This window comes from Haliotis asinina, chromosome 3 (assembly GCF_037392515.1).
Source record: "Haliotis asinina isolate JCU_RB_2024 chromosome 3, JCU_Hal_asi_v2, whole genome shotgun sequence".
NCBI classification, from domain to species: Eukaryota; Metazoa; Mollusca; class Gastropoda; order Lepetellida; family Haliotidae; genus Haliotis; species Haliotis asinina.
In genome coordinates, this window is record NC_090282.1 from 82,274,492 (window position 1) to 82,301,380 (window position 26,889).

Below are 26,889 nucleotides of genomic sequence, written 5' to 3' on the forward strand. Positions count from 1 at the left end.
CAAAGAATTCAGTTGCCAGTTCAGCCAATGTTGCGTCAATAGGTTCTAGCATTAAGCATAAATGCTACAACGTCAACATGTTCCTCACCGAAAGGCATAGACACTCCATGTGGAGGGTGGGTGTTAAGGAACTGGTTTGCAATGCCAGCACAGCTGGTTTCGGTTCCAACACTCAATGAACGTTCACGGATTGTGTTCTGACTCGGTTCAATGCAATCATTTTCTTCATCGTCATCAAAGTGACTGTATGTTTGGTCTTCCCCACCGTCATAATAAAACAAGTCCCTTTGTACCTGAAAGTCACCTAATCCATAGTTTGCCGCATGTTTTTACTTTGGCCACGAGCTCTGACATCAGATGGCGAGAGGATTCACTTTCGACTGCATGGCCACTGAGGCCTGGAATAGCATTATTGCTAACTGACGATACCTTTCCGCGACTGGACTTTTTACCATGACAGTCAGTTTTATTTTTGGACTTAGATTTCCTCTGTTGACTTGAGTGATCACTGTCTACTGACGGACATGTTATTGAACAAGCCTCCACCACTATCATGCCTTAGCACACAGCAAGACGTGGTTTTGATTTTTTTTAAAAAAAAATCAAGTTCCACAGTTACCGATAGCAATGTCTGTTTTAAAACTAATTTTAGTGCTGCTGTGGGAAACTAGGTTGTAATTATACAACTACAAGCAGCTCAACAGTTAGCATAATCTCGTGGGAAAACTCTTCCACTGCTGAGATTTTTACGTCTGATCTATACCAGAGCACAGTTTTGCATTGATTCGAGCATGCGCAGTTTCCATCTCATGATTAGCTGATGGAACCAGTCGCAGCGAGGCAGGGCAGCCAATGACAGAGCTGTGGTGTATTTCCACCTGTGGGGCACGTGACACGTGGTTTCTGCAGGTAATAAAGGCACTTGTACATCCTCATTGCTGGGAGCGTCTACCGGTGTGATTACAACATCACCATCACATCTACTGGAGAGAGGGACCCTGTACCTTATTCCTAAATCAGACTTGTAATATTTAAGCACGATGATGAAGTTGAGTGTTGTCGGGTTGGTATTGTTTGTAGGCGCCTGTACTGCAGACACAACATATAAAGTAAACACCAACATGACTTACGTTGAATTTATGACAAAATCGCTAATGGCGTCCAAACAGGCGGACATTTCCAAGGACAAGAACAAGCTGACTGTGATGTTCGAGGATCTTCAACAGATCAAAGCGGAGAACACTACAATTACCGGTCTAAACAACAGTTTTGCTGGAGCAATGTTCATGTTTGAAAATGCGACTGACGTAACCACAGCCCCGTCTTCTAGGAGACTGGTAGGCACTGCCGATGTCTTTGAAGGAAAGTTCAAGGTGTACATCGACGTGTTTACCTCCAACGCCAACGTCACTATGGACGGCGAGACCACGACAGTGATGAGCGGAGACGTACGGGTGATGGTAGAGATAACGGGCATTACATTCGACGACACTGCTGAGAAACTGAAGTTGATGCTGAACATAAAGGGATCTGAAACCCCGGCAATGACGACAACAGCGGGGACAGACGGGGTCGCTTACACCCTCGGAGACGGCGGCATTGTCAAACTCTCTAAGAAAGTAAGTGACGCTGAAGTCATTACTTTTTTTAAACTAAATGTCAAAGATTCTTGAAACTGTGGCTGTGACGTTGATTTGTAAGCGAGTGAGTGAGTTGAGTCACCGAGTTAAACAACTCAGACCTCTTTAGTCGCCTCATACCACGCACACGAGTACAGGGGCTGTATCGTTCGTTGGTGTTGTTGCCTGTGCTTTTATTGTTGGTTGATGGTATTGCCTCTGCATTTATTGTAGCTTGGTTGTGTTGTGTGTGCTTTGGTTGCTTGTTGGTGGTGTTGTCTGTGTTTTTGTTGTTGGTTGGTGGTGTTATTTGAGTATTCCATTTTTGTTTGTTTTGTTTGTTTGTTTGTTCAAGATGACAACTATATATTAAGGCTCTAAGAGAAGTATATGCATCTGTGAACAGACAGACAGGCAGTCTGTCAAGTGATTTACATGTTCCCATTTCATCTTATGAAAATCGTACAAAACTTGAGGTGACCTTAACATAAGTTTCTGAAGACAAAGAGGTGCTTTATAAAATAACAAGAACAGTTACCAGCTACATATAGAATATGCATTTTCATTATTGTCGGTATTTTTAACCAAATCCTCGTCAGTTACCTGTTGCTATTATTGTAAACTCATCGATTTTCTGTATTACCATGGTAACGGAAATGTGTCATTAAAACCTCCTGCTTGCTTTACACCACACGGCTGCCTGTCGTGCAGGTGACATAAAATGGCGATGTTATCATGCATAACTCTCTCACACCTGAGGCGATCCGAAAACAACTCTCCTAGAATTACCTCATGTCACAGTGATGTGGTTTAACGTATGTCACGTGGCGATTTGCTGAGGAAATAGAATTATTGTCCCACAATCGTGTTTGCGATATTTCTGCCTATATTTCACAGTCTTACAGTTCTTGTGTAACTAATATCAGAGCAAACAATGCTAATGAAAAAATGATGAGAACTTGCTCACCTCGGAGAGTCCTACTAAGTGATGGATCTAGCCGGCAGCGTATCTTTCACGAACTACCTTTGTTTTTTTTCAAACGGAATCGGGTGATCAAGCTCGCTGACTGGGCTGACACATGTCAGGGTTTCCTCATTGCGTAGATTGATGCTCATGTTGTTGATCCCTGAATTGTTCCTTCGATTATTTACAGACTGCCACCAAATATCTGGAATACTGCTGAGTGGGGCGTAAAACTAAACTCACTCACTCCTTTTCATCAAAATTAATTTTAGGGGTCGAAAGTGTAAATAGATACTTTAGTCATATGGTCAGTCCTTTACTCGCTCTCGCTTCTGTCATCCATAACCCGCGCATTATGTACTGCGACTGATGTGCAGGCTACATGGTGGAGTTATGCCAAAGTCCTGGTTTGATTCCATAATGGGAAGAGCATGTGAATCTGCTTCCTCCACAGTTGTGATCATGTGACTAGGAAATTGCTGCATGAAGTAGAGCGATACCAACCGAAATGACTAAATATGGATGCAATAGAGGGATATTCGTCGTTCTGTGATGAATAAATGAAAAATACATTTCTTTACTCCCGTCATATGTGCAGCTATTGATCACCACGTATACAATGTGTAACTGATAGCAATTTCCTCTCGATTAATCTGGAGTGACTGTCGATTATGTGAAAATATTGTTGTTGGGTTATTTCAAACCGGATTTTATTAAACATGAATATTAAGTTATATCGATATTCTGAGACTCCTATCACAATGACTCAACGCGAGTTAGAAAGTGGCCGCTTCGTGCTTCTTGATTACCGGTTGCCATGGTAAATAATGCAGGCCTGCGCGAGAAATCTATATAAAATATTTGTTCTTTTTTATGATTCTTGCAGTCCAGATATTCATTCTATTTCCTATAGATTTTACCCTGCGGTACCGACTATCGAACAAAAATAACGTAAGCTCACATTGGAAAAAGAACTGATAAATTGATAAATGTAATCTCGCATTTTAAGATGTTGGCTTAGACGTGCGAGCATTATTGAGTCGTCTCCTGGATTGTTTTAAGAAGATATTTATAAGAAGGCCTACTAATGGGGATATAAGAGTGGTGAGAATCACTGTTGCTATGGCGACAGCAGCTATCGTGGTGACAACGGGACAAAGTAATTTCCTTTGGAAGGAGTTCGAGACCTCCATCAATGAAGTGGCCTAGTGTGGACTAGTAGTGCGTCGACCTGTATTCAAAACTGTAAAATATTAACAGAAACGGTCGTGCTTCAAACCTCTGATAATGATACACCATTTTACCATATTACTGGTCCAAACAAATGTTATTAATATACAGTTCTAACAGTAAGTTACCGTGTTATGTGCAGTTATCAACGTAAATGGTCAAAGCCCCGCAACGGATTGACTTTGATACCCCTTTAAACCACCGCTATAGACTGACTCTCATACCCAGTTAAATAGTCATACCACAGCAACGGGTTGACCTAACTGATACAGACTTAAATGGTCATAGTTGTCAATAGTTGTCACTGTATAGCAACATGTCAATATCCACAGCTCTGTGTAGTGACATGTCAGCATCCATAGCAATGTGGAACGACATGTCAGCATCCATAGCTCTGTGTAGTGACATGTCAGCATCCATAGCTCTGTGTAGTGACATGTCAGCATCCATATCTCTGTGTAGTGACATGTCAGCATCCATAGCTCTGTGTAGTGACATGTCAGCATCCACAGCTCTGTGTAGTGACATGTCAGCATCCATAGCTCTGTGTAGAGACATGTCAGCATCCACAGCTCTGTGTAGTGACATGTCAGCATCCATAGCTCTGTGGAACGACATGTCAATATCCATACATTTGTGTCATGTCAATATCCGCAGCTCTTTGACGCGACATGTCAGTATCTATATCTCTGTGTAACGATCTGTCAGCAGCTGTAACTGTGTAAAGACATGTCAATATCTGCATGATTATACTGTGATTGTCGAACACAGTAGGCACTTGTGAATTGTCTGTTTTTGACGCGGTAGTAGGGTCATTACTTAAACCACAGTCAACTATTGGTCAACCTTCCCAGTGTTGAGACGCCAGCTAATTTCTAGTGTTTATACCCAAACCACATGAAATAATAGAAAACACCAAATGTGTATTTCGTTTAGGATTAACACGCATTCTTTCATTTTTTGCATTAGAAACATATTTTTACAGTGGGATCATGATTGTTTGCACTGGAGTCATGTCATGAATTTCTCAAGGTGGCACGTTTGCCCATGCTACACAGTCATGGTCCATTGCTCTGTGAGGTTAAGTCGTTTCATTTTGGTGCTGATTTTTGAGTTTATTGTTCTCAGCCCTTCTCTTTGGTCTCACACCTGTCTTTCATATGTAATGTCTGCTGGGTGAGTGCTGCAGACAGCCTTTCAGTCATATGATTCACAGGTCAATCAATGACTTTCCCATGTGTGTGAGATTTTCCTATGATTTATAAATCTTTCTTGTTTGTTTGTGTGTGGCTATTGTTTGTTTCTTTATTATTTGTCTTGTATTCAGAGGCGACATTTGCAGTAAATATACAGGTAGACCAGTATCGGTCCGGCCTTAGATGAGATCCCGATGAACACTGGCCCATTTCCGGTGTCGACGGCCGTGTTATTGCTGGAATATTGCTAAAAGTGGCGTTAGGACCAACAGAACTAGCACACAATGGGTATTAAATACCTTTACGGTTTTCACGAGGCATAGTGCTGACTTCTATTTCATATTGTAACAAGTGATGATTACATGTACACGGAGTACTTTAACACAGGAAATGTAACAAACAGTAGATTAATACTTTATACAGGCATAAACAAGATTTCTACAGCGGTCTTGTCGATCGTCCTGCTTGTTGTGAGAGGAAACAGCTGACGCCAGTTTGACGCACGATACTGCAACTCTCTGCTCAGTGGGCTTGTTCCAGGTCGTATCTTTAGGTCAGCGAGTACGTTTGTTACAGAAAACACGAGTTGCTCACGAGTTGTTTCCGTTCCTCACCGTTCGTCTGTTATCTCGAGTTGTTCAAGATGGACCAAACTGGTATTGAATGGAATGACTTCAATCGCAGCTGTGACGGAGTAAACTGAACCGGAAGTAACCATTCATCGTCAGTTTTGCTGAAGCCTTCTTTTAAGCAGCAGCCCTTCCTTCCAGTGGGGTTCAGATCTCTGAAAGTCACACGTGACTCTATTGAAGCATCATGGGCCAAAAGAGAGGAGGAATCTGTTGCCCATCTTACGGAGTGGGTAACGTCTGTGTGTGACGTTGTTATTTAGCGGGATGCCAAAACTGAACAAAAATAGAACTGGAATACCCAGCCACCTGTCTTCCGAACTCTGTCCCTGGTATAATTGTCGTGAACGTAAGGTGACCATCGGAGACGTGTTGACTACAGACAGTTACATTCTTAGTTTCAGGGGTTCATGGTAGCGGTGAGGTAGTCCAGTGGTTAAAGCGTTCGATTCCCCATATGGTTACGATGCGGGGAGCCCATTTCTGATGTCCCCCGCGGTGATATTGTTGAAATATCTCTAAGAGCAGCATAACAACACTCACACACTCACTCAAGGATTCGGGACATAGCTTCAAACAGGACAGTGAACTGCTATCTGATGTTTACTGAGGAAAGAATATATGAAATGTTGTACTTTCTCGTTGATACTATCCCTCTACAATATGAGTGTAGCTCATTTAGGTAAACAGAAGGTGTCAGGTTCGGCGCTAATTAATTCCACTTCCTGTTTATTTGTTTTCTTAATTGCGCAGAATTTCTGCTGTGACTTGCCAAATCAAAACACACAAATATCAATGATCTTATGCCGTTCAGTGACAATGAAATAGTGAGTTCCCTTCTACTGCTGTACCCTCCACAGGCCGTCACGAAGATCAGACAGACCCCTCTGTCACATATTTCAGTCTGTCCATAAGACAGTCGGAATCAAACACACTCTCATTGAGTGCATAACAAAATTGACGACGCTGTTCAGTGGAACCAATGGCTTGTCTACTTCTGCAATGTGTCTATGACGGTGATGGTATCAAATTCGATATAAATTCGCTGTGGATTAGAGACCTCGCTTTAGCGCAAATGCATCTATGCATAAAGAGGACACAGCCGGCTTACCACTATTACACCTTGATGACATTAGCGCGTAGAAAGTGGACCTCTCTGGGAACGTGTTATTGTGACACATAGTGTAACATGTCCATTTCCAAATTGTAAACAGTCCTGGCGAAAGACAGATTGCAGCGTGGAAAAAGCGCGGCAAACCACCCATGGAAGTCGTCATGACATGTCTCTTCAGGACAATATACTACAAACAAAAAAGTATGGGAACACCATAAAATTTGAGTCATTCATAAAATAAAACATGGTAAGGTCATTTGTACTCAAAGGTAAATGCAACCTTTCGTGTGATTAATGGGCGCTTTAAACGACATTTTAGAACGTGCAATGAAGCAACTGATTCAATATTTGTTGATGAAACACTGTAAAAAACGGCGCAAAACAATGGTGCTGAAGCATTAACATGTCTGCTAGTGTGGCACTCGTCCCTGGTAACATGTCTGATAGTGTGTCACCGGTCCCTGGTAACATGTCGATTAGTGTGTCACCGGCCCCTGGTAACATGTCGATAGTGTGTCACCGGTCCCTGGTAACATGTCTGATAGTGTGTCACTTGTGCCTTGTAACATGTCTGATAGTGTCACTAGTCCCTGGTAACATGGCTGGTAACGTGTCACAGGTCCCTGGTAACATAGGTGATAGCATGTCACTTGTCGCTGGTAACATTGCTGATAATGAGTCACTGGTCCCTTGTAATAAGGCTGATAGTATGCCTCTTGTCGCTGGTAACATGGCTGATAGTGTGTCAATGGTCCCCGGTAACATGGCTGATAGTGTATCACAGGTCCCTGGAAATATAACTGATAGTGTGTTACTCGTGCCTGGTAACATGGCTGATAGTGCGTCACCGGTCCCTGGAAATATGGCTGATAGTGTGTTACCGGTCCCCGGAAACATGACTGATAGTGTGCCACGGGTCTCTAGAGACTTGCCTGAGTCTTCTACTGGTACCTGTCTTGGCAACTGAGAATAATACACGCGTATCATTGCGTCTTGAACGTAACACGCACATCATAGATCTGCCTTTACAAAACTTACATCATAGACCTGCCTGTATAACACATACATCATAGACCAGCCTGTATAACACGTACATCATAGACCTGCCTGTATAACACATACATCATAGACCTGCCTTTACAAGACTTACATCATACACCTGCCTGTATAACACATACATCATAGACCTGACTGTATAATACATACATCATAGACCTGCCTGTATAACACCTACATCATACACCTGCCTGTATAACACATACATCATAGACCTGCCTTTACAAGACTTACATCATACACCTGCCTGTATAACACGTACATCATACACCTGCCTGTATAACACATACATCATAGACCTGCCTGTATAACACATACATCATAGACCTGACTGTATAATACATACATCATAGACCTGCCTGTATAACACGTACATCATAGACCTGCCTGTATAACACGTACATCATACACCTGCCTGTATAACACATACATCATACACCTGCCTGTATAACACATACATCATAGACCTGACTGTATAATACATACATCATAGACCTGCCTGTATAACACATACATCATAGACCTGACTGTATAACACGTTCATCATACACCTGCCTGTATAACACATACATCATAGACCTGACTGTATAATACATACATCATAGACCTGACTGTATAACACGTACATCATACACCTGCCTGTATAACACATACATCATAGACCTGACTGTATAATACATACATCATAGACCTGCCTGTATAACACGTACATCATAGACCTGACTGTATAATACATACATCATAGACCTGCCTGTATAACACATACATCATAGACCTGACTGTATAACACGTACATCATACACCTGCCTGTATAACACATACATCATACACCTACCTGTATAACACATACATCATAGACCTGACTGTATAATACATACATCATAGACCTGCCTGTATAACACCTACATCATACACCTGCCTGTATAACACATACATCATAGACCTGCCTTTACAAGACTTACATCATACACCTGCCTGTATAACACGTACATCATACACCTGCCTGTATAACACATACATCATAGACCTGCCTTTACAGAACTTACATCATACACCTGCCTGTATAACACATACATCATACACCTGCCTTTACAGAACTTACATCATACACCTGCCTGTATAGCACATACATCATAGACCTGCCTGTATAACACATACATCATAGACCTGCCTGTATAACACATACATCATAGACCTGCCTGTATAACACATACATCATACACCTGCCTGTATAACGCATACATCATAGACCTACCTGTATAACACATACATCATACACCTACCTGTATAACACATACATCATACACCTGCCTGTATAACACATACATCATAGACCTGCCTGTACAACACATACATCATAGACCTGCCTGTATAACACATACATCATAGACCTGCCTGTATAACACGTACATCATAGACCTGCCTGTATAACACATACATCATAGACCTGCCTTTACAGAACTTACATCATACACCTACCTGTATAACACATACATCATACACCTGCCTGTATAACACATACATCATAGACCTGCCTGTATAACACATACATCATAGACCTGCCTGTATAACACATACATCATAGACCTGCCTGTATAACACATACATCATAGACCTGCCTGTATAACACATACATCATAGACCTGCCTGTATAACACATACATCAAAGACCTGCCTGTATAACACATACATCATAGACCTGCCTGTACAACACATACATCATACACCTGCCTGTATAACACATACATCATACACCTGCCTGTATAACACATACATCATAGACCTGCCTGTATAACACATACATCATAGACCTGCCTGTATAACACATACATCATAGACCTGCCTGTATAACACATACATCATAGACCTGTCTGTATAACACATACATCATAGACCTGCCTGTATAACACATACATCATAGACCTGCCTGTATAACGCATACATCATAGACCTACCTGTATAACACATACATCATACACCTGCCTGTACAACACATACATCATACACCTGCCTGTATAACACATACATCATACACCTGCCTGTATAACACATACATCATAGACCTGCCTGTATAACACATACATCATAGACCTGCCTGTATAACACATACATCATACACCTGCCTGTATAACACATACAGCATAGACCTGCCTTTACAAAACTTACATCACAGACCTGCCTGTATAACACATACATCATACACCTGCCTGTATAACACATACATCATAGACCTGCCTGTATAACACATACATCATACACCTACCTGTATAACACATACATCATACACCTGCCTGTATAACACATACATCATAGACCTGCCTGTATAACACATACATCATAGACCTGCCTGTATAAAACATACATCATAGACCTGCCTGTATAACACATACATCAAAGACCTGCCTGTATAACACATACATCATAGACCTGCCTGTATAACACATACATCATACACCTACCTGTATAACACATACATCATACACCTGCCTGTATAACACATACATCATAGACCTGCCTGTATAACACATACATCATACACCTGCCTGTATAACACATACATCATAGACCTACCTGTATAACACATACATCATACACCTGCCTGTATAACACATACATCATACACTTGCCTGTATAACACATACATCATACACCTGCCTGTATAACACATACATCATACACCTGCCTGTATAACACATACATCATAGACCTGCCTTTACAAAACTTACATCATAGACCTGCCTGTATAACACATACATCATACACCTGCCTGTATGACACATACATCATACACCTGCCTGTATAACACATACATCATAGACCTGCCTGTATAACACATACACCATAGACCTGCCTGTATAACACATACATCATACACCTGCCTGTATAACACATACATCATAGACCTGCCTGTATAACACATACATCACAGACCTGCCTGCATAACACATACATCATAGACCTGCCTGTATAACACATAAATCATAGACCTGACTGTATAACACATACATCATAGACCTGCCTGTATAACACATACATCATAGACCTGCCTGTATAACACATACAACATACACCTGCCTGTATAACACATACATCATAGACCTGCCTGTATAACACATACATCATAGACCTGCCTGTATAACACATACATCATACACCTGACTGTATAACACATACATCAAAGACCTGCCTGTATAACACATACATCATAGACCTGCCTGTATAACACATACATCATAGACCTGTCTGTATAACACATACATCATAGACCTGCCTGTATAACACATACATCATAGACCTCGCTTTATAACACAGTCATCAAAGACTCAAGTTTCTAACACACACACCGTAGATATGCCTTTATAACACACATATCATAGATCCAAATACCTAACACGTATAAACCAGACCCTCGTATATACCGCATACATCACAAGCATGTAATACGTACACCATAGTAGAGAGTCTAGATATATAGTCTGGTTCATAATTATTGAGAATTTTTCTTCTTACTTTGAGCTATCCTAACACCTCAACTGATTCACTGATACTTAAAACTAAGTAATGGTATAAGGGAGGTAACTCATCTTGGCCTACTGAGTATAGTACAATTAGAGTTACCTCCCCTGCATTTGTAGCAGACGTCATTTTCCTCAGCACTGTCAACAATGTCTGCTGAAGATAAAAGAAGGTTGATTTTTGAGTTGTGTAATCAAGGAACTGATGATGTAAATACACTGGCAGAGAGAACAGGAACTCCTCTTTCTACTGTGTATAGGATTAGGAGGAATTTTAAAGAGGGAAAAGATTTTGGGCATCAGAAAGGAGCAGGGAGACCCAGAAAATTGGACTTCTCAGATCGCGTCCGGCTGGGAATTTTAGCCTCTAAAAAGCAAAGGGCAAGCATCTCCAACATCAGGTATGAAATGATAGAAAGGGGATCAACAGTTGTATCAAAATCTACAGTTAGAAGAAATTTCATTGATCTTGGATGGGAGAAAAAGACTGGAATTCTTTCTCCTCTCATGAAACAAGAACATAAAAACAGGCGTGTTGAGTGGTGTTTGGCACATGAAAACTTTGACTGGGAAAATGTGATTTTTACTGATGAAAGCTCAATATGGGTATATCCCAATAATGTGAAAATATGGACAAAGTCTGCGTCAGCACCGTTGTATCGACGACCTAAATACAGCCCAAAGTTTCATGTATGGGGAGGGATATCCTTATTAGGAACGACCCCGCTGTGTGTGTTTGAGGGAAATCTGACAAGTCAACGCTACACTAACATATTAGATAATTTTCTGCTTCCAAGTGCACATGTGTTTTATGGAAATGACTGGATTTTGCAGCAAGATAATGATCCTAAACACACCGCAAAACATGCCAAGCAGTGGTTTCAGGAGAAAAATGTGACTGCATTACCATTTCCTGCATATAGTCCTGACTTAAATCCCATTGAGAACATTTGGGGGATGATGAAGGAATGTGTGAATCAAAAGGGGTTGACAAAAATTGAAGACATGAAGAGAGAAGTGGTCCGATACTGGGTCAGCATAACTCACGAGACACTAACCTCTCTGATAGGAAGTATGCCTACCCGTCTTAGACTGTGCCGTGAAGCTCAAGGAGACTTGATAAAATATTAAATTGTTACCTACACAACATGAAAAGGTCAGTTCACTTTCACAATACATTCAATTTTATCTGATTTGTTCTCGTTTAATAATATGAAATGCTTTAGCTATTCTCAATAATTTTGAACCATACTGTATAACATGCATCGTAGACCCAAGTATACAACACATACATCACTGGCCCAGGTTCTAACACATATATCACAGACCCAAGTATCTAACAAATATATCATGGGCCGTGGGATGTATCCTACAGACTATCAACCAACATAATTAACAGATATAGCACTTATACCACTAACCCTTTTATATATAACACTTATACCATTGATCCTTATATATAGTATAACACGTGTACTACTCACCCTGATATGTTACACTTATACCATGTAGCACATACACACCATTGAAGTGGAGCTGGATCCTGGGCCTATACATTACAGACATCTGGCATCAAGCTGACTGCTCGGCCAGGTCACACAGAGACTTGGTTATAGCGTGCACCCATCATGTAAACTCAGATCAGATACTGCTGGGCCCTGTTATGACAGGTGGGCATGCTGAGATGGTCACATTAGTTCACCGGGTACAATCTGATGACAAACACTTCGAAATATCAAATCCACTGTGCGTCATGGCTACAAATATAGATTAACCAAACTGACTGACTTTCCCGAATAACTCGGTTATATTCGGGTCGAGTGAGGGATACTGCAAAATACCCTGACCAATGATATTCGGTTCGGAGCGTCGCCAACATCATATTCCTTTATTAGTATGTCGACAGACCTCAGTGTTAACCAAAAGGGCGGACTTTCGCCATGAAAAGCTAACTCCGATATACTCATTGCTGGTCTGATAGACGAGGGATCCTGTGAAATACTCATCAACAACAACATCGCATCCCTTTATCACTATACCGACAAACCTCAGTGTTAAGAAACTAATATATGTCCCTGAATCTGATGACTAATGGCAGAATGCCACATAATGTACACCGTGTATTGATCAGATGGTAACATCTGTGCGGCCCCTGTGTGTCTGTGTGTGTGAACATCGACGCAGCTAGTCGGTATTTCAAGAATTTAGAGTCTACAACGCGTCATTGTCACTCGCATGTTCTGAAATGTCAGGTAACGATGACCACCATGGAGATACCCTGACTTCCCCGACCCCGGCGTCTCCCATCTGGTCGGCCACGTTCCTCTGCTAAACTCCTGTACAGTCAGTCACCAACATAACACATCATTCAACTCTGCTAAAATGATTACGATATATGCATTTATACCAACTGCTGGGGTTACAACTTAATAATACCTAACTCCCTTTGGTATATAGTGACAAAATCCCGACATCTCTTTTCATTCAGTGATTGTGTAACTTTCAGTCGGTCTTCAGCTACAGTTATCTTATCTCAAAGAAACAACCCATTAATTTAGAGTGCATATGTATATATTTACCTCCACATACAAATCTCGATATGAGTACATCATTGCATTGCTACACAACAGATAAGGTACTCCGACACTGACACAAAATAGGTTCTTTAATGGGCATTCTAGAAGTTGGTGAGTCAAAAATGAAAGATACAGCTTTATGGATTTAGTTTAAAAACGATGTAAGAATCTACATCGACAAAATAAACGTAATGAACAATACGTTCTAATCCATAAAGCTGTATGCTTCATTTTTCACAAAATAGGTGTTTCTTGTAAATAGGCTTTCTTAGACATGTGAATGCAAACAATTTCTAGTTTGTGTTCTCGATTATCTCAACCACCAATGTTTCCAGGAATGAGAAAATGCGTCGATATGATAGCTCGGGAAATGCGTAACCAGTCGTAGCGAGGCAGGGCAGCCAATGAGAGAGCTATGTTGTATTTCCACCTGTGGGGCACGTCACGCGTGGTTTGTGCAGGTAATAAAGGCACTTGTACATCCTCATTGCTGGGAGCGTCTACCGGTGTGATTACACCACCACCGTCACATCTACTTGAGAGAGGCACCCTGTATCGTGTTCCAAAATCAGACTTGTAATATTTAAGCACGATGATGAAGTTGAGTGTTGTCGGGTTGGTATTGTTTGTAGGCGCCTGTACTGCAGACACAACCTATAAAGTAAACACCAACATGACTTACGTTGAATTTATGACAAAATCGCTAATGGCGTCCAAACAGGCGGACATTTCCAAGGACAAGAACAAACTGACTGTGGTGTTCGAGGATCTTCAACAGATCAAAGCAGATAACACTACAATTACCGGTCTAAACAACAGTTTTGCTGGAGCAATGTTCATGTTTGAAAATGCGACTGACGTAACCACAGCCCCGTCTTCTAGGAGACTGGTAGGCACTGCCGATGTCTTTGAAGGAAAGTTCAAGGTGTACATCGACGTGTTTACCTCCAACGCCAACGCCAACGTCACTATGGACGGCGAAACCACGACAGTGATGAGCGGAGACGTACGGGTGATGGTAGAGATAACGAATATTACTGCTGAGAAACTGAAGCTGATGCTGAACATAAAGGGATCTGAAACCCCGGCAATGACGACAACAGCGGGGACAGACGGGGTCGCTTACACCCTCGGAGACGGTGGCATTGTCAAACTCTCCAAGAAAGTAAGTGACGCTGAAGTCATTACTTTTTTTTAACTAAATGTCAAAGATTCTTGAAACCGTGGCTGTGACGTTGATTTGTAAGCGAGTAAGTGAGTGAGTCACAAGTTAAACAACTCAAACCTCTTTAGTCACCTCATACCACGCACACGAGTAGGACTGTATTCTTCGTTGATCGTATTGTCTCTCCATTTATTGTTGGTTCGTGAAAGATACGCTGCCGGCGGTGTTGGTGTTGTTTGTTGAGTGTTTTGGTTGGCTGTTGGCTGAATTGTCTGTGCATTTATCGTTGGTTGATGGTGTTTTTTGAGTGTTGGTTGTTTGTAGCATTCGATTGTTGAGACTTTTTTAAGACTACAACAATATATTAAGGTTTTCAGAGAAGTGTTTGCATGTGTTTGCATGACAGGCAGACAGGGATACAGACGAGAAGATTGACATATTCCCCTCTACATATAGAAAAGTCGAAATATACATTTGCCAAATTGAAAGTATTTTTAACCCAATCTTCATCAGTTGTCTGTTGCTATTATTGTCAACACATCGATTTTTGTGTATTACCATGGTAACGGAAATGTGTCATTATGACCTCTTGCATGCCTTACTCCACGCGCCTGTCTGTCTCATGGGTGACATGAAATGGCTGTGTTATGATGCATAACTCGTTCACACCTGAGGCGATCAGAAAACAACTCTTCTGCAGTTACTTCATCGCTCAGTTATGTGTTTTAAAGTATTTCTTTCTACATTTCACAGTGTTATAGTTTTTTGTGTGATTACTATTAGAGCAAACAATGCTAATGAAAAAATGATGAGAACTTGCTCACCTCGGAGAGTCCTACTAAGTGATGGATCTAGTCGGCAGCGTATCTTTCACGAACTACCTTTGTTTTTTTCAAACGGAATCGGGTAGTCAAGCTCCCTGACTGGGCTGACACATGTCATGGTTTCCTCATTGCGTAGATTGATGCTCATGCTGTTGATCCCTGAATTGTACATGGTGGAGTTATGCCAAAGTCCTGGTTTGATTCCATAATGGGAACAGCATGTGAATCTGCTTCCTCCACAGTGTGATCATGTGACTAGGAAACTGCTGCATGAAGTAGAGCAGTACCAACCGAAATGACTAAATATGGATGCAATAGAGGGATATTCGTCGTTCTGTGATGAATAAATGAAAAATGCATTTCTTTACCCCCGTCATATGTGCAGCTATTGATCACCACGTATGCAATGTGTAACTGATAGCAATTTCCTCTCGTTTAATCTGGAGTGACTGTCGATTATGTGAAAATATTGTTGTTGGGTTATTTCAAACCGGATTTTATTAAACATGAATATTAAGTTATATCGATATTCTGAGAGTCCTATCACAATGACACAACGCCGCTTCGTGCTTCTTGATTACCGGTTGCCATGGTAAATAATGCAGGCCCGTGCGAGAAATCTACATAAAATATTTGTTCTCTTTATGATTCTTGCAGTCCAGATATTTATTCTATGTCCTATAGATTTTACCCTAAGGCACCGACTATCAAATAAAAATAACGTAAGCTCAGATTGGATAAGGAAGTGATAAATTGAGAAATGTAATCTCGCATTTTTAAGACGTTGGCTCAGACGTGCGAGCATAATAGAGTCGTCTCCTGGATTGTTTTAAGAGTGGTGAGAATCACTGTTGCTATGGTGACAGCAGCTATCGTGGTGACAACGGGACAAAGTAAGTTCCTTTGGAAGGAGTTCGAGACTTCCATCAATGAAATGACGGAGTGTGAACTACCTGCATGGCGAACTGTAAAATATTAACGAAAAACATTTGTATTCCTAAACTTTGATAATGATACAGTGCTCTCCCATATCGCTGGTCAAAACAAATGCTATCGACATTCAGAAAAACACGCGGTGGTTCACCTGTTTTGTGCAGTTATGTACTTATATCATCAAAATTGTGATACCCACTTACATGGCCAAACAAGTCAGATATCAATAATTGTAACTCAGCGTAGTGACATTTCAACAGTTGTCACGGTGTAACGACATGTCAATATCTGTAGCTCTCTGTAGCGACGTGTCCAATATCCGTAGCTCTCTGTGGCGGCATGTCAAAGTATGTAGCTATCTGTAGCGACGTGTCAACATCTGTAGTTCTCTGCACTGACGTGTCAATATCTGTAGCTCTATAGCGACGTGTCAATAGCTGCCTCGGTGTGGCTGTATGTCAATATCTATATGATATATGAGTCATTCAGTCATTGTCGAACAGTTATGGGCAGTTGTGTACTGTCTGTTTTTGACCCGGTGGCAGGATGAACACCATCGTCAAGTACTGGTCAGCTATATATCTCCGCTGTATTGAAACGATAGCTAATGTTTTTTTCAGTCCCTAAACCAGCTAGAATAAATGTGTATTCCGTTTAGAATTAAAACATACTTTTGCATGTTTTGCATTCAAAACACATTTTACAGTGTAGTTCGCGAGTGGACAAGTTAGCCATCGTGTGTTAGGATGAGCCGTTTCATTCTGGTATTGATTTTCTTGTTCATCGCTCTCAGACCTTCTCTTTGGCTTTACGCTACGCCAGAACGAAACTTAAAAATGCACTTAATCAAGCGTCGTTAAAGCAGCTTTCGTATACGTGGAGTACCTCTTGTCTTTGACTCATGCCTACTGTGATTTCGTGCAACCAATAACTACCAATGTCGTTGTAAGGATTTATTCCTCGATATCTACACAGTGGCCACAACACTAACATAAGTCAAAGAACTATATGACGTTTATTGCAATGACGGGCCCTCTAGTGTTGTACTCTTGTCAGATATTGGTATCTTCATGTATAACGACAGGCCCTCTAGTGTTGTACACTTGTCAGATGTTGGTATTTTGACGTATAACGACAGCCTCTTCAGTGTTGTACTCTTGTCAGATGCTGGTATCTTGACGTATAACGACAGGCCTCTCTAGTATTGTACTCTCCTCAGATGTTGGTGTCTTGATGTATAACGACGGCCTCTCTAGTGTTGTACACTTGTCAGATGCTAGTATCTTGATGTATAACGACAGCCTTTCTAGTGTTGTACTCTTGTCTGGTGCTGGTACCTTGATGCATAACGACAGACCCTCTAGTGTTGTACACTTGTCAGATGTTGATATCTTGATGTATAACGACAGACCCTCTAGTGTTGTACACTTGTCAGATGTTGGTATTTTGACGTATAACGACAGACCCTCTAGTGTTGTACACTTGTCAGATGCTAGTATCTTGATGTATAACGACAGCCTTTCTAGTGTTGTACTCTTGTCAGGTGCTGGTACCTTGATGTATAACGACAGACCCTCTAGTGTTGTACACTTGTCAGATGTTGGTATTTTGACGTATAACGACAGGCCTCTCTAGTATTGTACTCTCCTCAGATGTTGGTATGTTGATGTATAACGACGGCCTCTCTAGTGTTGTACTCTTGTCAGATGTTGATATCTTGATGTATAACGACAGACCCTCTAGTATTGTACTCTTGTCTGATGTTGGTATCTTGATGTATAACGACAGCCTCTCTTGTATTGTACCCTTGCCAGATGCTCGTATCTTGATGTATAACGACGGCCTCTCTAGTGTTGCACTCTTGTCAGATGTTGGTATCTTGATGTATAACGACAGCCTCTCTAGTGTTGTACTCTTGTCAGATGTTGGGATCGGGATGTATAACGACAGACCTTTAGTGTTGTACTCGTCGGATGCTGGTATCTTGACGTATAACGACAGCCTGTTCTAGTGTTGTACTCTTGTCAGATGCTGGTATCTTGATGTATAACGACAGACCCTCTAGTGTTGTACACTTGTCAGATGCTAGTATCTTGACGTATAACGACAGGCCTCTCTAGTATTGTACTCTCCTCAGATGTTGGTGTCTTGATGTATAACGACGGCCTCTCTAGTGTAGTACTCTTGTCAGATGTTGGGATCTTGATGTACAACGACAGCCTCTCCAGTGTTGTACTCTTGTCAGATGTTGGTATCTTGATGTATAACGACAGACCCTCTAGTGTTGTACTCGTCAGATGCTGGTATCTTGATGTATATCGACGGCGTCTCTAGTGTTGTACTCTTGTCTGATGTTGGTATCTTGATGTATAACGACAGCCTCTCCAGTGTTGTACTCTTGTCAGATGTTGGTATCTTGATGTATAACGACAGACCCTCTAGTGTTGTACTCTTGTCTGATGTTGGTATCTTGATGTATAACGACAGCCTCTCTTGTATTGTACCCTTGTCAGATGCTCGTATCTTGACGTATAACGACGGCCTCTCTAGTGTTGTACTCTTGTCAGATGTTGGGATCTGGATGTATAACGACAGACCTTTAGTGTTGTACTCGTCAGATGCTGGTATCTTGACGTATAACGACAGCCTGTTCTAGTGTTGTTCTCTTGTCAGATACAGGTATCTTGACGTATAACGACGACCTCTCTAGTGCTGTACTTTTGTTAGATGTTGGAATCTTGATGTATAACGACAGACCCTCTAGTGTTGTACTCTTGTCAGATGTTGGTATCTTGACGTATAACGACAGCCTGTTCTAGTGTTGTTCTCTTGTCTGATGTTGGTATCTTGATGTATAACGACAGCCTCTCTTGTATTGTACCCTTGTCAGATGCTCGTATCTTGATGTATAACGACGGCCTCTCTAGTGTTGTACTCTTGTCAGATGTTGGGATCGGGATGTATAACGACAGACCTTTAGTGTTGTACTCGTCAGATGCTGGTATCTTGACGTATAACGACAGCCTGTCTAGTGTTGTACTCTTGTCAGATACAGGTATCTTGACGTATAACGACGACCTCTCTAGTGTTGTACTTTTGTCAGATGTTGGGATTTGGATATATAACGACAGACCCTCTAGTGTTGTACTCTTGTCAGATGTTGGTATCTTGACGTATAACGACGGACCCTCTAGTGCTGTACTTTTGTTAGATGTTGGGATCTTGATGTATAACGACGGCCTCTCTAGTGTTGTACTCTTGTCAGATGCTCGTATCTTGACGTATAACAATGGGCCCTCTAGTGTTGTACTCGTTAGATGCTGCTATCTTGACGCATGACGAACCCTGAAATACTGAAACTGCATTTTTTTCAAAATCTTACATGTTTAGCGTCCAGCTGATAATCAGTTAAGCTAAAGGGTCATGCCTTTGTTTCTCTTCCTATGTCAACCTCTGTTAAATATATATTTGTGTAAATTTAATAAATGTTTTTAATTTAAAAAAAAGACAGATTTGTTATGCCTTTTGGATATTTTATCACCTAGAAAATTAACTCGATGTCTGGACGCCTAGAAACGGTTATTTAGTGTAGTGTCAATTAACATTTATTTTTCTCACCGCGTCATAGTAAGGAAGTACTTGGCATCGTTTTTCTAGATTCTACTTCTATATTCTTCCAGGTGATGAAGGGCACCCCCTATGAGTCTGTGACCCCGATGATGTCTGGTAACGCGTTCTACGTCATTCTCCCTAAAGGTTCCTCCATCCAGTACAGCTTCTTCCTCCAGCCGGCTACAGCCGAGAACGATAACGGTAGTGGTGACTCCAATGCTGCTTCTACAGTCGCCCCGCTCCTGGTCACGTGGTTAGTGGCCATCGCATGTAAAGTCCTGTTTTAAATGTTATAAAGTCATTGTCAGACTCTCCGCCCATCAGTCCCGTGCCTTATTTGGATTGGGCGTTACTAAAACCCGCTGAAATATAAGCTTTATATGCAGCATGTTGGACAAGGTTTACGTCCACTCCAAATGCCCTGGGTATTCTCGAATACGTTTATATGCAATGGTAGCACCGTGGTTTTGACACACTCTAAAAGGCCAGGTTATATTTAATAGTATACAAGTAGTGACCAGCACCTGTCTGTAATGGAAGGTATTTGGAGATCATGAATATATTTCACATTTTCGGCACTGCTTGGACTTGTATCAGTTTGTGCATCTTCAGCTGTGTGTTTGAGTATATCTGCTCCTATGACAGCCGATGACTCGAGGAGTCAGACACTATGACAATAGCAGCCTGGTAGGGAACCTGTAAATGTAGCTCTTTAGGGAACGCAAATATACCTATCTTATGAGCGGGAAGATAATGTTTTCAGTGTAACATATTGTTTAACCTCGCCACTCATTCACGACACCATGTAAATATGGGAAACCTGTTCGGACAATTGTGAACTAAACGTAACTCTCTGGATACAAAGGTTCCACTGTAAACAATAGACCTGTCAGTGGTTTCAGTGAAGACAAAGACTTGTGGTTTACTGTGAGTTCTCACTGACTGACTTCCTGGTTTATCGATGACGTTCCAGTAAACACTGCTGGCAAAATCAACCTGAACATAACAATGTAGATGATAAATCTTACAGATAAAACTTTCTAGTGTAGTGTCTTCGAAGCTTAAAATACGTTATGTTGTGTTATAAAGCTACAATGGCGTGTCTATATATATTTGTTGATTAATATAATTTACATGATAAGAATTCATTACTTATTTCAAACGTTCACCATGTTTTTGTTGGATTATACACGTTTTTCTTTTGACCTTTCTACACCAATAAACATTGTACATACACGCAAGGCATTGTTTGTTGTCCGTAACTGTAGCCTACAGTGCCATACTCCATAAAAGATCACTCGTGTTTTTTCCGTAACAAGTGTACTCGCTATTCTAAAGATACGCCCAGGAACAAGCATATTGAGTGGAGAGATGCAGATCCTGCGTCCAATTGGCGACAGCTGTTTCCACTCACAACAACCAGGACGATCGATAAGACCGCTATAGACATTTTGTTTATGCCTGTGTTAGATATAATTCCATCGGACATACTAATCTACCAAATGTTAAGTTATTGATTACATAACTCTATGTGCATGTGTATGCCTCGCAAAGGAAATGGTCAAGTTTCAGTCGAAAGCAGTCAATGCTGAGAGCAATGATTAGCCCATGCATGCAAACAGTCCACGTATTACATACTGAACTGAAGTGACGGCCGTCATGATAGCGCTGATACAGTTAGAGTTATTGGTCGTAATGTCGCTGCTCATTGGGATGAGTCAGTATGGGTTTACGCCGCTGTTAGCAATATTCCAGCAACATTACAGCAACATCACAGCAGGGGACAACTGCAGGTCTTTATCGGCTATATGTTTAGCACCAGTTACCTATTTTACGAATTATCAAGAATACATTTGTTGACTTTTCCCCCATCAAATCCTATCTACGCTACTTCAGTGTGAAATAACTGGTTTTTAATTTCCAGAGTGGTTTGTATTGTTCACTAACTGATTGTCATGATTATTCAGCCCGGGGTTAATGAATTGAAATATCAGTCTGCAATCATTGCTTGACCGATGGCCAGATGCACATGATCATCCCAGTTTGGGAGATTTTCAGTCATTGTATTGTGTGGCCCGATGCAGGCTGCCTTTATATAGCGCGAGATGTTGCTGCGGGGCATTAACCAAACCTAAATATAAGATATTAACTCAAACCCACGCGTGGCTCAATGGTTTCAGTCATCGTCTTGCATAAAAGGACTGCTATTAAAAACGTATACCGATCGCTTTGTAAATCAATAGTTGTTTTAAGAATATCAAACCCCATTCCCAGCGTTAAAACAGCAAACATATAGTTGGCATCGCTTTACTGAAATATGATATGGGCTTTGTTGACTAGCTGACAAAGCGCAGTTTTAAAGAAACGATAGCACATGCGTTAGTGCCTCAGCAAGGGGGCGGAGTTATATCGCTACAAACAGCAGTTCTGTCTCATCGTTGTGCAGGAAGCCGTAGTGTGAACTCTGACCCTGGAAAAATTAATTTTATTGGGGATTGTCTTGACTTACATGTCGTTCTGACACCAGCCACACTGTTCGTTAACTCAAACGTGTGGAGTGAGTGAATCGCCAACTGTATCATGGCTATCTGTAAACACTTAAGTCTCAACCACGCAAGACAGTGATTGACAAAGTGTGTGCAATGAGACAAGTCACCACTGACACAGTGAGTCAGGTCATGCTGATGCTAGTAAGACACAATGAACCATGTCATCACTGATTTCAGTAACACACAGTGAACCAAGTTATCACTCATACTAGTAACACAGAGTGAGTCACGTCAACACTGATGACAGTAACACACAGTGAACCAAGCCAAGTTATCACTCATACTAGTAACACAGAGTGAGTCACGTCAACACTGATGACAGTAACACACAGTGAACCAAGCCAAGTTATCACTCATACTAGTAACACAGAGTGAGTCACGTCAACACTGATGACAGTAACACACAGTGAACCAAGTCATCACTACTGTCAGTAACACACAAAAACCAAGTCATCACTGATGGTAGCAACACACAATGAACCAAGTCATCACTGATGGTAGGAACACACAATGAACCAAGTCATCACTGATGGTAGTAACACACAATGAACCAAGTCATCACTGATGGTAGTAACACACAATGAACCAAGTCATCACTGATGGCAGTAACACACAATGAACCAAGCCATCACTGATGGTAGTAACACGCAATGAACCAAGTCATCACTGATGGTAGTAACACACAATGAACCAAGTCATCACTGATGGTAGTAACACACAAAAACCAAGTCATCACTGATGGCAGTAACACACAATGAACCAAGTCATCACTGATGGTAGTAACACACAATGAACCAAGTCATCACTGATGCCAGTAACACACAAAAACCAAGTCATCACTGATGGCAGTAACACACAATGAACCAAGCCATCACTGATGGTAGTAACACACAAAAACCAAGTCATCACTGATGGCAGTAACACACAATGAACCAAGTCATCAATGATGGTAGTAACACACAAAAACCAAGTCATCACTGATGGTAGTAACACACAATGAACCAAGTCATCACTGATGGTAGTAACACACAATGAACCAAGTCATCACTGATGGTAGTAACACACAATGAACCAAGTCATCACTGATGGTAGTAACACACAATGAACCAAGTCATCACTGATGGTAGTAACACACAATGAACCAAGCCATCACTGATGGTAGCAACACACAAAAACCAAGTCATCACTGATGGTAGTAACACACAATGAACCAAGTCATCACTGATGGTAGTAACACACAAAAACCAAGTCATCACTGATGGCAGTAACACACAATGAACCAAGTCATCACTGATGGTAGTAACACACAATGAACCAAGCCATCACTGATGCCAGTAACACACAATGAACCAAGTCATCAAGTCGGTCGTGCCAGTAACACACAATGACACATGTCATCACTGATGGTAGTAACACCCAATGAACCAAGTCATCAAGTCGGTCGTGCCAGTAACACACAATGAACCAAGTCATCACTGATGGTAGTAACACACAATGAACCAAGCCATCACTGATGCCAGTAACACACAATGAACCAAGTCATCAAGTCGGTCGTGCCAGTAACACACAATGACACAAGTCATCACTGATGGTAGTAACACACAATGAACCAAGTCATCAAGTCGGTCGTGCCAGTAACACACAATGACACATGTCATCACTAATGGTAGTAACACACAATGACACATGTCATCACTGATGGTAGTAACACACAATGAACCAAGTCATCAAGTCGGTCGTGCCAGTAACACACAATGACACATCTCATCACTGATGGTAGTAACACACAATGAACCAAGTCATCAAGTCGGTCGTGCCAGTAACACACAATGAACCAAGTCATCACTACTGTCAGTAACACACAAAAACCAAGTCATCACTGATGGTAGTAACACACAATGAACCAAGTCATCACTGATGGCAGTAACACACAATGAACCAAGTCATCACTGATGGTAGTAACACACAATGAACCAAGTCATCACTGATGGCAGTAACACACAATGAACCAAGTCATCACTGATGGCAGTAACACACAATGAACCAAGCCATCACTGATGGTAGTAACACACAATGAACCAAGTCATCAAGTCGGTCATGCCAGTAACACACAATGACACATGTCATCACTGATGGTAGTAACACACAATGAACCAAGCCATCACTACTGTCAGTAACACACAAAAACCAAGTCATCACTGATGGTAGTAACACACAATGAACCAAGTCATCACTGATGGCAGTAACACACAATGAACCAAGTCATCACTGATGGCAGTAACACACAATGAACCAAGCCATCACTGATGCCAGTAACACACAATGAACCAAGCCATCAAGTCGGTCGTGCCAGTAACACACAATGACACATGTCATCACTGATGGTAGTAACACACAATGAACCAAGTCATCAAGTCGGTCGTGCCAGTAACACACAATGACACAAGTCATCACTGATGGTAGTAACACACAATGAACCAAGTCATCAAGTCGGTCGTGCCAGTAACACACAATGACACATGTCATCACTAATGGTAGTAACACACAATGACACATGTCATCACTGATGGTAGTAACACACAATGAACCAAGTCATCAAGTCGGTCGTGCCAGTAACACACAATGACACAAGTCATCACTGATGGTAGTAACACCCAATGAACCAAGTCATCAAGTCGGTCATGCCAGTAACACACAATGACACATGTCATCACTAATGGTAGTAACACACAATGACACATGTCATCACTGATGGTAGTAACACCCAATGAACCAAGTCATCAAGTCGGTCGTGCCAGTAACACACAATGACACAAGTCATCACTGATGGTAGTAACACACAATGAACCAAGTCATCAAGTCGGTCATGCCAGTAACACACAATGACACAATTCATCACTGATGGCAGTAACACCCAATGAACCAAGTCATCAAGTCGGTCATGCCAGTAACACACAATGACACAATTCATCACTGATGGCAGTAACACCCAATGAATCAAGTCATCAAGTCGGTCATGCCAGTAACACACAATGACACAAGTCATCACTGATGGTAGTAACACACAATGACACATGTCATCACTGATGGTAGTAACACACAATGAACCAAGTCATCAAGTCGGTCGTGCCAGTAACACACAATGACACATCTCATCACTGATGGTAGTAACACCCAATGAACCAAGTCATCAAGTCGGTCATGCCAGTAACACACAATGACACATGTCATCACTAATGGTAGTAACACACAATGACACATGTCATCACTGATGGTAGTAACACCCAATGAACCAAGTCATCAAGTCGGTCGTGCCAGTAACACACAATGACACAAGTCATCACTGATGGTAGTAACACACAATGAACCAAGTCATCAAGTCGGTCATGCCAGTAACACACAATGACACAATTCATCACTGATGGCAGTAACACCCAATGAACCAAGTCATCAAGTCGGTCATGCCAGTAACACACAATGACACAATTCATCACTGATGGCAGTAACACCCAATGAATCAAGTCATCAAGTCGGTCATGCCAGTAACACACAATGACACAAGTCATCACTGATGGTAGTAACACACAATGACACATGTTATCACTAATGGTAGTAACACACAATGAATCAAGTCATCAAGTCGGTCGTGCCAGTAACACACAATGACACAAGTCATCACTAATGGTAGTAACACACAATGAACCAAGTCATCAAGTCGGTCGTGCCAGTAACACACAATGACACATGTCATCACTGATGGTAGTAACACGCAATGAACCAAGTCATCAAGTCGGTCATGCCAGTAACACACAATGACACATGTCATCACTGATGGCAGTAACACCCAATGAATCAAGTCATCAAGTCGGTCGTGCCAGTAACACACAATGAACCAAGTCATCACTGA

The 26,889-nt window shown here is 41.5% G+C and overlaps 1 protein-coding gene across 3 annotated transcripts; it reads left to right on the top strand.

The window, feature by feature from the left end:
• The first annotated feature begins 876 nt into the window (after nt 1-876).
• On the top strand, nt 877-21,674 carry LOC137278589 (uncharacterized). Of its 3 annotated transcripts, XM_067811050.1 has the most exons (3): nt 877-1,080; nt 14,532-15,064; nt 20,502-21,674. In XM_067811050.1, exons 1-3 carry the CDS (start codon nt 1,041-1,043, stop codon nt 20,718-20,720), a joined length of 792 nt encoding a protein of 263 aa, XP_067667151.1. In that variant the 5' UTR covers nt 877-1,040; the 3' UTR covers nt 20,721-21,674. The 3 variants fall into 3 exon arrangements, with proteins under 3 accessions (XP_067667151.1, XP_067667150.1, XP_067667152.1); XM_067811049.1 differs by lacking the exon at nt 14,532-15,064 and having other exon boundaries at nt 935-1,619; XM_067811051.1 differs by lacking the exon at nt 877-1,080 and having other exon boundaries at nt 14,333-15,064.
• Nucleotides 21,675-26,889: the final 5,215 nt, after the last annotated feature.

Coding starts and splice junctions, on each gene's coding strand:
- LOC137278589 (XM_067811049.1), top strand. CDS start 1,041: ATGATGAAGTTGAGTGTTGTCGGGTTGGTATTGTTTGTAGGCGCCTGT. Junction 1,620..20,501: donor TTGTCAAACTCTCTAAGAAA/GTAAGTGACGCT, acceptor ATATTCTTCCAG/GTGATGAAGGGCACCCCCTA.